We start from the raw sequence: 14,509 nt of genomic DNA, 5'->3' as shown, positions 1-14,509 counted from the left end.
GCCTGACAGTAATGATATTTTAGTGATTATGTTGCGAGATAATGAGTGATTATGTTGAGATAATAGCCATTTTGGTTAGAACTGACTGAAAATAACTGTGTACTTCAAGTTTAAAATGATACTAAATATTTTTTCAAGTGTCCAAACATTATCAAAAGATCTCGCGGCACCCCAGGGTGCCCCGTCACCCACTTTGAAAACCCCTGGTGTAGTGGTTCTCAAACGTTTCAATTTCAAGGACCCCCACTGATATGTATTGTACCGACCCCCATTTGATACCATTTTCCATCTCTGGGACCGCAATCTATACTATGAAATCCTAACTCTTTGAGAGTGTACAAATGGAACCAAATGGACCCGAAAACCATACTGAAATTGTGTATAAGCGAAAGATCTATTTTGGTGCAGACCAAGTACAGAGCCAACTCATGTCTAGTTTACTAAGTCTAGATTGTTAAACCACTTCAACCACAGCAACCATATTCAGGGAAAAACCTTTGCAGAAAACAGCAGATCTGAAAGTTCTGAGAGCTTGAGGCGAGTTGAGAGCTTGTAGATCGGCTACTTTCAGGGAAGATATTTATTGTGGAACGAAAACAGAAAATAAACTAGTATAAAGCCCTGAGGGACTCCGGTCAACCATAGGCCTGAACACATTATGACGCAATATTTTATGCTTTAACTACTGAAAAATAGCAGATATACAAGCTCACAGCGCGGCACCGAGTGCCGCGCTGCGAGCTTGTAGATCTGCTATTTTTGAAAAATCGTGAAAATTAGAATTTTGACCCGATTCTATAAGTGTCTTTTGAATCCTTCTAAGATTTTTGGAAAAAATGTCAGCAAGCTGGCCAGCCATCGTCAAAGAAAAGGTCCTTTTCACTCAACTGGAGCTCAGTTAGTCTGTTCTTGAGAGACTACTATGTCAGTGGTGCTCAAACCTTTTCATGTGAAGGACCCCCAAAATGATATGTATTTGTCCACGGACCCCCATTTCAAAATATCTAGTTCCAGGGACCACCCAGAAGCAAAATTTGAGTTACAAACGTTCGCTTTGAATATACATATATCCAAAGAGTTGCACACATTTTCATGACTTTTTCAAAAATAGCAGATCTACAAGCTCGCAGTGCGGCACTCGGTGCCGCGCTGTGAGCTTGTATATCTGCTATTTTTCACTGGTTAAAGCAGTCAATAATTCTAGGCCTAAATGGGTTAAGTCGTTGATGGTTTCATCCCCTGCTGTGTGTGTGTGTGCGCGCGTGTGAGTGTGCATGTTTGTGACGGACAGACCTTGTAGCGGTCCTCCTCCGCAGCCAGCTGCATCTTCAGAGCGTCATTGATCTTCAGCTGCTCCTTCAGTTTCACCTCCATCTTAGCCAGCTCGTCTGCAAACATGCAGCTTCGCTCCTTCTCCTCCTACCGAACAGATCAACAATGGCTTCATTAGGATGCCTCGCGTTCTGTGGAGCTCAGCCGTAATACCTGTGTAGTTCAGTCACTGTGTTTACATTCTGTACTCTAAGCAAGCTGGGAATTCATTAATATCAACAAATAAAATGCTAGTATGTTTTGATTGTTGCTGGGAAGATGACACTTTGGCAAGTAACCAGCCTTCAAGAGTCCTGCTCTATTTTATATTGAAATCTCAAATCTAATTCAACCGGCTGGTGAACTGTGGAATTCATTAGCCATTGAGGCTAAAGTTGGTTTCCTTATTTTACTGGTATATTCACTTGCGTGTTTTAAGTTCATATACCCTAAACCTGCAATCTGGACCACTTCAACACCTGACCATGTACTACATTTATTAGCCAATGTAGTGCTGTAAATTGTGTGTCTGTAACTTGTAATTAATCAAATTGAATAACAGTATAACACACAAACAATAAAGCCCTGCCTTGCACAGAGAGTCCAAATGTTTTTTATGGCCTTAAAACCACACAAATCCTAACATCCCTATTCTGTGGCGAACATGAATGAGTGATCCACAAGCTCACGTGTTTCACATTTTGAGTTGTAGATCAGCTTTTTTTTCAAAGAGAGGCAAAGAGATTTGGTGTAAAGGGCAAAGAAAAGGTGCAGACCTAGTGTAAGAGCCCCGGAGGACCACGGCCAATGAAGTACACTGAGTTTAAGTGGTTATTAACTGTAGGAATTCTTACACTATGAAGTACGTGTTTCACATTTGAGTTGTAGATCAGCTTTTTTTTCAAAGAGAGGCAAAGAGATTTGGTGTAAAGGGCAAAGAAAAGGTGCAGACCTAGTGTAAGAGCCCCGGAGGACCACGGCCAATGAAGTACACTGAGTTTAAGTGGTTATTAACTGTAGGAATTCTTACACTATGAAGTACGTGTTTCACATTTTGAGTTGTAGATCAGCTTTTTTTTCAAAGAGAGGCAAAGAGATTTGGTGTAAAGGGCAAAGAAAAGGTGCAGACCTAGTGTAAGAGCCCCGGAGGACCACGGCCAATGAAGTACACAGAGTTTAAGTGGTTAACTATAGGAATTCTTACGCTGAGCATCTGTTTGTATTTCCTGTACTTGTCGCTCCTGTCGGACGCCTCCCTGCTAATGCCTTTGAGCTTCTCCTGAATGAGGGCTTCCAGCATGTGCTCAGAGGAGCCAGGGCTGCCTGCAGAGACACACACACACACACACACACACACACACACACACACACACACACACACACACACACATAGTCATTTACCTGAGGCAGTGCAGTGCGTCACAAGGGGGACAAACACATTGTTGTGTTTAGATGGCGGTACCTGGTACGGAAGTGTCTGGACTCCCAGAGGCAGGGACCGTTATGGCCTCGGCTGCAAAGTGCTTCTTCTGCTCCTAAAGACAGGAACACAAGCAATTACTGGGGTTCAGCCGTGGTTAGTGATTGTGGGGGTCGACGGGTTCGTCTATAGACTTTTGACAGCCCTACTTTTTTATACATTCTATTTCTCCATGTTGCTATATATGCCGAAAATAAGCCACTCCAACCTGCTTACTATACTGTGTGTATATATTCTATTTTAGCTATTTGTCGACATACCTTGAATATACTGTATTCTACTTTCACTATATGTACGTATGTATTCTATTTTTGCTTTTCATCTATATACAAACACACACACACCCACACACAGAGTATATCATATAACCAAAAACTGTATAAAAGACTTAAATGGCTGACTGATTTGACATGGAAGATTAGAATCGTGTCACTATTTGTCACACAAAAAGTTCGCGCGCACGCACGCGCGCGCACGCACGCACGCACGCACGCACGCACGCACGCGCGCGCGCGCGCGCGCGCGCGCGCGCACGCACACACACACACACACACACACACACACACACACACACACACACACACACACACACACACACACACACACACACACACACACACACACACACACACACACACACACACACACACACACACACACACACACACACACACACACACACACACACACACACACACACACGTGAGTTTTACTAGAAGACTCACCCCAGTCTGCGTTTCAGAGAAGCGGAGCACCTGCCTCTGCAGCCTCTGACACTCCTTGTACTTGTCCTTGTAATGTTCTGCTGCCATGTGCAGCCGCAGCTTCAGGTCCTCCACCTCTCTCTGCATCTCAGCCAGCACGGCTGGCTCTGCCTGCGCCGCCTCCTCCTCGGCCCTGGCCTGAGTCCATGCAACACCACGCATTCACAGTCAACGTCAACGGTTCAAATGTCATGCTAAGATGTGACATGGCGAACTGCAGAATCGTGTCTCAAAAACAGAACAGAACCATAGCTTCTTTTTGGGTTTGAATGGGAAACACAACGACACCTTTATGTGTGTGTTTTCCGTTCAAATCTGCTGCCGAGCATATTAAACGAAGCTATGAGAAAATGAAATGGAACAGGAAACGGCTATGCCACCGTCTGGAAACCTCGGACAATAGTTATTCATTTATTCTACCATAAGTCAACACCATCAATCCAATTGCAGTAAATGCAAATAGAGTAAATCTTTAAACCAGTTTTCTCACACATTACTATTGAGGTTATGCGCATGACATCATCATAATACCCGGAAGCCGGAAATTATGTGGGAACGCCTACCAAGTGGAAAAAACTACTTTCCGTAGACTTTCTGGCCTTGAAATCCCATACATCCAAACAGAAAAGTCCCATCTGATTGCATTAGAACGATGTTAAACTGACTGCCACTCGATATGCCATTCTCTTTATGCATGCGCATACCCTCTATACATCTTCCATCGTCAAAACAAATGACAGGCTTCTCGATGTAATTGGGGACGATTTCATGAGTGTAAAAAGGGTCCTCACCGCCTCGCGCTTGGCCTCGGCCTTCATGGTCTCGACGAGGCGCTCCAGGCGGCCGCAGTGCGCCTGCGCGTCGGCCTTGCCCTGCTTCAGCGCGTCGGCCTCCAGCTTCATGCGGTACAGGTCGGACATGCTGCGGTCGCGGGCGCTGGAGGCGTCGCGCAGCTCGGCCGACAGCATGGCCGACTGCTGCTGGGTGGCCTGCAGCTGCTCCTCCTTCTGACGGAGCTGCTCCTTCAGGACCTTCATGTCTCCCTGCAGGGGATGAGGGTCAGAGTGATGCCTGGTTCTACATATCATGTCTCCCTGCAGGGGATGAGGGTCAGAATGATGCCTGGTTCTACATATCATGTCTCCCTGCAGGGGATGAGGGTCAGAATGATGCCTGGTTCTACATATCATCTCTCCCTGCAGGGGATGAGGGTCAGAATGATGCCTGGTTCTACATATCATGTCTCCCTGCAGGGGATGAGGGTCAGAATGATGCCTGGTTCTACATATCATATCTCCCTGCAGGGGATGAGGGTCAGAATGATGCCTGGTTCTACATATCATGTCTCCCTGCAGGGGATGAGGGTCAGAATGATGCCTGGTTCTACATATCATGTCTCCCTGCAGGGGATGAGGGTCAGAATGATGCCTGGTTCTACATATCATCTCTCCCTGCAGGGGATGAGGGTCAGAATGATGCCTGGTTCTACATATCATGTCTCCCTGCAGGGGATGAGGGTCAGAATGATGCCTGGTTCTACATATCATCTCTCCCTGCAGGGGATGAGGGTCAGAATGATGCCTGGTTCTACATATCATGTCTCCCTGCAGGGGATGAGGGTCAGAATGATGCCTGGTTCTACATATCATGTCTCCCTGCAGGGGATGAGGGTCAGAATGATGCCTGGTTCTACATATCATGTCTCCCTGAAGGGGATGAGGGTCAGAATGATGCCTGGTTCTACATATCATATCTCCCTGCAGGGGATGAGGGTCAGAATGATGCCTGGTTCTACATATCATATCTCCCTGCAGGGGATGAGGGTCAGAATGATGCCTGGTTCTACATATCATCTCTCCCTGCAGGGGATGAGGGTCAGAATGATGCCTGGTTCTACATATCATATCTCCCTGCAGGGGAGGAGGGTCAGAATGATGCCTGGTTCTACATATCATGTCTCCCTGCAGGGGATGAGGGTCAGAATGATGCCTGGTTCTACATATCATCTCTCCCTGCAGGGGATGAGGGTCAGAATGATGCCTGGTTCTACATATCATATCTCCCTGCAGTGATGTTACTAGGTTTTCAATGTAATGGGTCTAATGAATCCGGGCGCGCAAAATGGCGTCGGACGTCGGTGGAATCAAAACATTGACGTTTCTATCGCCTTTTTAAGACTTTCTAAGTGGATTTTATTTGCGTTAACGTATGGTAAAGTAGGATGCTTTCACCCATGAACAATGGTGGTGTCTGTGGAATTTTAACTCATATAGTGCCAATCCCGAGAAGACTCGTGAAAAATACTCGAGTATCACATGGTGCCAATCCCGAGTATACTCGTGAAAAGTAATATATTACTGTAACAGCGGTTATATTACCGAGTACAATGGCGGAAGGTCCGGAGCCGAAATCCGTCGCTGATTTCTCATCATCACAGCTCCACGAGCACAAAATAGTCATCCCATAACATTGAGGTGGACGGGGGATCTCATCTTTAATGTCCATTATCTCAAAACTACACTTTAGAAGCGAAGATAGAGGCAGATGCTCGCTTATAAAGCACATGGAGAAAAGCTCCGAGCCGATCCGCCATGACACCACGTAAACAACGATTGGTTCCGGCGCAGGACGCGATGACGTCAGACCGGAAGTGTTTACGCTGTGGACTTCTGGCCTTCAAAATAAGATAACGGGAGTGAATGCAGCCTGAAGGTGGCATCGTGGACTTTATAATCCGTTAATTTCAGGAGCACTAAATGAGTTAAAATGTTTTTATTTTACCGCGACCCAGTAAATTATTTTAACATGGACTCCAATGGAGGCGCATCCCCGGGACCCCAGGACCATGACATGAATGAGTCCCTGGGCGACTTGAATGAGTTTTTGATGCGGGATGCGCACGTAATGACATCACTGATCCCTGCAGGGGATGAGGGTCAGAATGATGCCTGGTTCTACATATCACATCTCCCTGCAGGGGATGAGGGTCAGAATGATGCCTGGTTCTACATATCACATCTCCCTGCAGGGGATGAGTGGCAGGCATTGACACTAAGGCAGTGGTTCTCCAACTTTTTAGGCTGTGACCCCCAAAATAAACATATTTGAACTGGGGACTCCCACCCTGACAAGCACTTGGAATTGTAGGATAAATATTTTGAAAATAGGCAAAATACAAGCAGTGCGAGGCGTTGTGAGCTTGTAGTTCGGCTATTTTCACAATGTTCACCTCTTTCTTACTTAATATTTGCCAGTTTGGTATTAAAAAGGTCTTGAATTGTCACTTTATAAATGTGCAGATACCCTGTACACACTTATACCATATGTTGGATTATTTACCATTGAGTGAGAAAAAAATGGACATTAAGCTAATCATCTGGGGACCCCACAAAATAATTTGGGGTCCCGACCCCAAGTTTGAGAACCACTGCAATTAAGGCTTGCCCACCTAAAACGTTGGGGCAGGTGAAGTTTGCTTAGATCTGCTGCTTTTGCTATTTTTTAATTGGAATCCTGAAAAGTAACAGTTTTGGACATGAGGTTTCCACCCGACAGACGATATTACAGTACAAGGAACTTCTATGGTGAATTCTGACCAGAATAAGTAAAAGCAGCAGTTAACACTAATAGTGCCTCTTAATCTGAAGGTTGCTTGGTGCCACGCCGTTTCCTCCATAGGCCGCCGCTATTATTTTGAAGGGCTGGAAGGGGGTTGTTTTTGTTTTTTTGGATTATCACTTGACGGCAACGATTACGTAATCTAGTCACATGACAGTGTGGGTCCAGAAGAGAACATGGCTGCGCCCATCGTTTGTGTACAGTATGGAAGAGTGGAGACCATCCTTTGTATAAGAATGACTCTTTTGGAGAAAATGAAGTCTCTTTATGGGCCTCCCAATGGATTTACTATGGAGGGCGTTCACTTCGCGTGCACGCCCGACGTGCGTTGTAAACAAATCGCGGACATTACCGATGCGGGCGGGACCGGAGCGACGTACAGTAAGTAATAATACCTTTACTGTATATACAGTAAGATTGACAGTCCTCACCGTCAACGGCGCCATGGTATTAACCCTTTCAATGACGGTGAGCGCCGTCAACAGCAGCAGAACAGTTAAAGGAACACTTCACTTACATTGGCTCACGATTAGATTCATACTGTAGTACCATTTATGTCTACTCGCTTTGGGTCTCATCGGTGGGCTGTGGACATGCCTACCAATGACATCATCGATGGGGATAGCAAGCTAATGGAAAAACGACAGCCTCTCTCTTCTGGGAAAGTTTAGCACGTGGAAACAGAAGCCATTGTCCTTGCATCATTAAAAAAACGTCAATAAAATAGATTGAAATCTTGTTTGAATTTCAATTTAACACCAATGATGTCATCGGCAGGCTCATTTTGATCCATCCACAGAACACCTCTGAGACTCAAGAAAGGCCAAATGTTCCTTTAAGTAAGTGTATTTCATGTATTTTAACAGCATACTGTAACCGCATTACGACTGCTTGAGGCATAGTGGCACTGGGCACACGGCACCTTGTTATATTATGGCCATGGACTCCATTTCACTCCATGGAACGCTTGGCAAAATTTGCCAACCATTTAAATTAACACTTGGGCTGCCATAGTTTGATATTTTTGGGCTTTTTCTGCATTAATTGATAGGTGTACAGTAGGCTGACAGGAAACGGGGAGAGAGATGGGGGCAGCGGGGGACGGACGGACGGACTACACGCAGCAAAGGTCGTCAGGATAGGGACTCGAACCTGCGACGCTGCAAGGGCTGGATTACCAGCCTAGGTTCCTGGACCACTACCCCGTGGCCCAGGCCAGGCTGCCATAGTTTTTGCCATAACTAATGTAGATTAACTTTCATGGATTTTCCTATTGTTTTTACCTGATTTTTGTTGGCGCCTTTGTGCGCGCGGGCCTTCAAAGTCTTTCGGTTCACACGGAGAAGAAAAAATAGAGACGCGATGATCTGTGTGTAAGCTATGGTCCATAGAAAACAGGCCGTTTTGACCAAACAAGCGATATGGGAAAAGAAGTGGAGATATATCCATATTTCTGCAGCGAGTTTGTATACAAAGCAATGAGAACTGAATGTCCGCAGAATACTATTTCCGCTAGGAATCATGGGAAATTGAGTTTCTTCGCTCACTCGTGGCTGCCGCAGCGTGGGGGCCATCAGTTACCATGGTAACCAGTTAACACATGTCCCTGGACCTGACAACGGGGCCACGGCACTCCACGGGGGGGCAATCGTTATCATGTTCCTGGACGTGTTAGGCATCCAAAGTGTTAATGTTAATTCTTGTACATTGTCTGTCTATACAGTATATACATTTCTTTCATTATCCAATAAAAAAACTAAGCCATCTCAGAAGCAAAGCAGAAGTGAGTACATGAGTAAGATGAGTGTTGTTATTGGAGGTGTGCCAGAGAGTGTTGTTATTGGAGGTTGTACCAACCAGAGGGGAAACTTTGGCCAGAATCTCTCTGTGCTGTTTGTCCTTCTCCGTGAGGCAGGCCTGCAGGCGAGCCACCTCCTCTTTGAACTGGGCGATAGTGTTCTCTTTGTTCATGTCCACCGACTTCAGCATCTGCAGCTCAGCGCTCAGCTTCGTGTTCTCCAGCTCACGGTTCTTCAGGTGAATCTGCGCACGTACACGTACGCGCGCGCTCACACACACACACACACACACACACACACACACACACACACACACACACACACACACACACACACACACACACACACACACACACACACACACACACACACACACACACACACACACACACACACACACACACACACACACAGTATTTGTGAGGACCTTACATTGAATACAATCATTCACTAACTCTGCTCTGCCACACTCTTACATTTATGGCAGGTTGGTGCCTCTCATGGCTGTTTCTGCTGCCAGGGTGCGAATGTGTGTGAATGAGAGAATGGAGTGCCTTGAGTAGTCAGAAAGGTGCTATATAATCGCAGTCCATTGACCATGTGCCTAAACGGGGAGGATAAAGGTAGCAAAGGCCCTTCTAATAATGCCGTAGCCTATGTACCCATCAGTAATAGCAGGCTGCCAGGCTCACACTACAAGACTTTCAAAGTGGTCGTATTGCATAACATTCTGTCTTATAATCAGGTATCTTGCAAGATGTAACATGCAAGTTAGTTACGCAATTCCAAAAATGGATGATCACAAGAAACTTGAAGTCGAAGCAGTTTGTGAGTAGATTTGCAGCTTAAAGGTGATACACCATGAAAATTAACTTTTCCTATTTTAAAATCTTTTTTTGGGGTCCCACTAGCACCTTCTATCCTCACAAAGTCCCATTTCAGACCGTTGTGTCTTTCTCTGGTTTTGGGAAGGTGGAGGTTAAAAGCATCCCACGGGTTCTCAAAATAGGCTGTCCAGATTTGCTGCCGTTTGTGACGTCATAAACGGCCATTTTTTTTTTTTTTTTTTTTTTCAATTTTTTTTTTTTTTCTCAAAGAAATTGAGGGGGGGAGGGTGGCGCAGTTCAGGCCAAAGGTGGTACTGCAGCTGAAAATGCTCTGAGAGCCATTCAAAAATGAGAGGCTCTCTATTCAGGAGTGGTAATTTAGCCTCAAACCTTTTGAAAAACGTTTTTGGGACATAAACAATATGACATAAATACTTTTTAAATGCATGGTGTATCACCTTTAAAAACAAGATGAATGAATGCAAGGCTTATAACTCCTCCCTCAGATTTCATCCTGTGTCCTGCACTGTGCACTCTCACTTCTCATTGGCTGCTCTCACTGCCAGTCAAACACTTTGTGGCAACTGATTTCGACACGCCGACAGGCTCAGATATTTCACCTGCTAGATATCTCTCAAATGTCTGTGACACATCAGCGAGTGACTTGGTGACGCTCAGATCACTTTGAACAGTCCAGTCTACACACAACCAAAGTTCATGAAAGCGAGCGTTCGTTCGTTTGCCTCTTATCTGGAGCTTTTGTCGGCTATGTCTGAAAAAACTGTTGCTGACGGGCGAATCAGGGCTACAATGGCGTAGTCTGAACAACTTTGAATAAGATGTACCAAACAACATACGACAATTAAAGTAAATGCTGCGTGACGTTAATTACAAAACAGAGAGTGAGGTGAGCCTGTAAAGTTCCCCAGTACAGCTACGGTCTCAGTGTGACTGCACAAGCTAAATTAGCCAGCAGTTTCTTTTAACCCGTTTCCTTGGCGACAGTAGCCTACGTACCACTCCCAAGTGTACACCACAACAAAGAGCCACAAAACACCAGTAGAAGAAGAAGGCAGAATAAGTCATGCCCTGTTTAGACTAAGTATACAGTCTGGGTGTATATTAAGCAAAAGTATGCCTCATAATGACCACCGGAGAGAGTGAAAAACACAACGGAAGCATGAGATATTCATATATTTGGAAATCGATTTCTGACTCAGGAAGTTCGGGATGTTTTTGAAGTATAAACAGAACTAGCATCGGAATCACTTTATTTTACATCTACACAGTATCTCTGTAGCCATTAAACAAAACGGGTATTTCTTACATTGATGCTCCTACATATTATCATGCAAGCACCAGTTAAAGTTACTTTCCATCCCTCATCCCATAACCCACACACTGCACATGGGGGGGGGGGGGGGGGGTTACGGGGGGGTCCCCAGATAGTTATGGACTAAATGGACCCTTACTCGAGGGGGGCATACAAATGGAACCAAATGGATGTTTATGGGTCCATTTGGTTCCATTTGTACACTCTCAGAGTTAAATTAACACAGATGATGTCAGAGTGTAGATCGGGGTACCAGAGATAAGAATCAGATCAATTGGGGGCCTGTGGAATAAACGTGCATCAAACGTGCGAGTCCTTGAAAATAAAAAGGTAGAGAATCTCTACAATAAACTACAGCGTGTGGGGTTGGTGTGTACATGTACATATCGTTGTTGTCGGGTGGAAACCTCGTATCTCCAAGTTTCAAATTTGTACGTTCTTTCGCAAAGTAAAGCCCTGCTTCATCATACAAGGCCGTCGCACAAAAGTAGTGAAAACATAAATAAATGCAAAACTAATGGTTTTGGACATACAAGGTTTTCACCCGACAACGACGATATATTAGTAATGACTCTACTCTAACTGAAACAAGACTGTTTACCTTGTACAGTTCCTTCTCATCTTTCTCGTTCTTTAGATGGGACTCCAGGGCTTCCTTCTCCACAGTCAGCTTCTTCACCCTGTCCTTCAGTCTGAGGAAACATGTCATAGCTTTATAGATAATATTATTTTTTCTTTTCTTTTTCTCTCCTTTCTAATTCCACCCAATTCAATTATTTCGTTATTTTTTACTTTAGTTATTAATTATTACATTAATTACATTTTAATTAAAGCTGTCGAAGTTAATGCATTATTAACCAATCATCGCAAAATTCTTTTAACGCCACAAAATATTTTGACGCGTGATTAACGCAGTGACGTTTGAGCCTCGGTGCACTCCGTAGTCAGGAAGTGAATGCACGGAGGCGCGAGATGCAGCTAGTAGTAAACAACGAGACAACCAAAGTGGTGGAGGTTAAGCTGATCAATGACTACACTCAACATGACCGCAGCGACCGTTTGGACATTATATATGCCTTGTGCAGCAACTAGTCCTGAAACATGACGGCCGTGGAGGATTGTTTGTTTGTTTGTTTCAACGCTACCTGAAAAAGGAAACAATCCTTCAACCACACTAACACCCCCCATTTGGGTCAATTTTTTGCATTCCCTTAAACTGCCGGCGAGGATGTTATTGTGCATAGGGATGGGACGATATTAAAATTTCATATCATGATTATTGTGACAAATTAAATCGTGTTTTTCATCACGATAAACGATAATATCGCTTATCGTTCCATCCCTAATTGTGCATTGAACTGCATTTAGGGCTGTCACGATTATGACATTTTACATGACGATTAATTGTCACTCAAATAATTGCGATTAACGATTTAATTGTGTATTTGTCGTTGACAATTACATTTCTGTTTGGCTTTTAGGCTTTGAAGTTGCACATTGCAGATATGACACATAACCTAAATATACAAAAACATGACCTACATATTTGACACTTTATACTTAAAAAATAACATTGATGGTGGAAATAGCCGATCTACAAGCTCGCTTTGCTATTTCCACTACTTTTTGAAAGTGTTTGAAACTATATTAACATTTCTCAACGTGGAAACGATCATGACGATTATCACAATATAATTGCAATTACCTCAAATAACTGCGATTAGACGATTATGTAATAATTGTGACAGCCCTAGAACTGCACTCCTCAGCTCACCCGTCCAACTCGGTCTCCTTCTGCAGGCCCTTCTGGGTGACTCCTATCAGGTCCTCCTCCAGCTGGAGCACCCTGGCGGTGGCCTCCTCCAGCCTCCTCTTCACCTCCTCACGCTCCTCCTGCAGGGCCTGCGACGAGCTCTGCACCTCCTGACACACAATTACATTGGCTTTATTGACACGAGAAAACATACGTTTACATTGCCAAAGCAGAAGTGTACACAGTACAATACAATCAATCAATATTAATACAATCAAAATAAAATATGTACAATTGAAAGGTGTGGAACAGTTTTCATGTATGGAGATTACTCGATGCAGACAGTGCAGGGATGTATACACTACAGTAGTCTTTAAGGTGGTTGTGTTCCATTTGATATCCTTCTGCTATTACAGCAGCTCACAAATCTTGTTGCTGTGTTTGCACATTGTTGTAATTCACCCAGCAGGTATGGGATTTTTTTTTAATCATTGGTCATGTTTTCAAACTCTCCTTGGGTGGTTATGATCTGTGGGAAGTATGTGTCTCTGATGTCTTGGTACAGTGGGTACAGGTGGTAAGGAAGTGTAGTTGAGGTTCCACTTCATTTTGTGCACAGTGGGTGCAAAGTCTATTTTCTCTAGGGAGCCAGGTATGCCTATGGCGGCCTTTCTCGATCGCGAGACTGTGCTCACTGAGTCTGTACATAGTCAAGATTTGTCTTTGTTTTGGGACAGACACACAGACAGACAGACAGACCATTGCAAATCAATGGAGGGGAAACATGCGGAGAGACTGGGGCACTTGGACAGCCTGCTTGTTATTTTGGGAATGCACATGTTCCAAAGCCCAGCCAGCCCAGGAGGAGTTTAGTTATGCTCAAAACTTTATCTCCCATGAAATTGGGTGTGGTACATATGCTATGTCATGTAAAAAGAAAAATATTTTAAAATGTCTCAATGGAATCTAGGAGAGCGGCACTTCAAAAACAATCAAACAGAAACACCCCCGAGACGTATTCCTTTTCATATCGTTGCTGTCGGGTGGAAAACTTCTATCTGTTGGGTGAATGGTAAAAGGGGAGGGGCTGAGTTTATGATGTCATTTAATCTAAAGTTTTTCGGCCTTTTGACTTTCAGCTTTTAGGAAGACACCAAAAAATACACAGGGAAGGCAAATGTGCACATTATAACCAATGGGGCTTTTAAGCTGTGACATCATTTTGTAGGCAGAGGAGAACTCTGCCCCCAGAGCATTTTCTGTCCCTCGCTATTTCAACAGATCTGAGACAAAAATAACGACTAAAGTATAATTCCAACACTTTCCTTTCAACAACAAAGAGAAGAAAAATGTGTAAATAGTAAAAATAGTAAAAAGATTCACGGAAACTGGGGGCAGAAATTCTCCTCTGCCTACAAAATGATGTCATACTTAACAGCCCCGACACATACAAAACAGAAAATGTACAAAACTGTGGCACCACCTCTTTAACAAAATGTTAAGTAATAAGAAGATCTTTTGACTACATAATAATAATTAATAAGGGTCTACTGAAACACAGGTTCTTTTCTCCCATTTCCTGAAACTTAAACGTTTTGGACATACAACTTTTCCACCCAAAAGC

General features: G+C 44.2%; 1 protein-coding gene across 2 annotated transcripts in view; it reads right to left on the bottom strand.

The window, feature by feature from the left end:
- Window positions 1-14,509, bottom strand: part of tax1bp1b (Tax1 (human T-cell leukemia virus type I) binding protein 1b) — a 44,769-nt gene that overhangs the window by 7,255 nt on the left and 23,005 nt on the right. For both annotated transcript variants that reach the window (XM_080736908.1, XM_080736909.1), the window contains 8 exons: window positions 12,907-13,055; window positions 11,734-11,824; window positions 9,031-9,216; window positions 4,347-4,598; window positions 3,517-3,693; window positions 2,774-2,846; window positions 2,516-2,634; window positions 1,294-1,419 (listed from right to left, as the gene is read on the bottom strand). In XM_080736908.1, coding sequence (XP_080593034.1) covers window positions 1,294-1,419; window positions 2,516-2,634; window positions 2,774-2,846; window positions 3,517-3,693; window positions 4,347-4,598; window positions 9,031-9,216; window positions 11,734-11,824; window positions 12,907-13,055 — 1,173 coding nt within the window. The remainder of the gene's footprint in view (window positions 1-1,293; window positions 1,420-2,515; window positions 2,635-2,773; window positions 2,847-3,516; window positions 3,694-4,346; window positions 4,599-9,030; window positions 9,217-11,733; window positions 11,825-12,906; window positions 13,056-14,509) is intronic.

Source organism: Nannobrachium achirus (genome assembly GCF_963921795.1).
Source record: "Nannobrachium achirus genome assembly, chromosome: 2".
In the NCBI taxonomy this organism is placed as follows: domain Eukaryota; kingdom Metazoa; phylum Chordata; class Actinopteri; order Myctophiformes; family Myctophidae; genus Nannobrachium; species Nannobrachium achirus.
The sequence above is the reverse complement of the archived record's forward strand: the minus strand, read 5'-3'. Positions and strand labels throughout refer to the sequence as shown.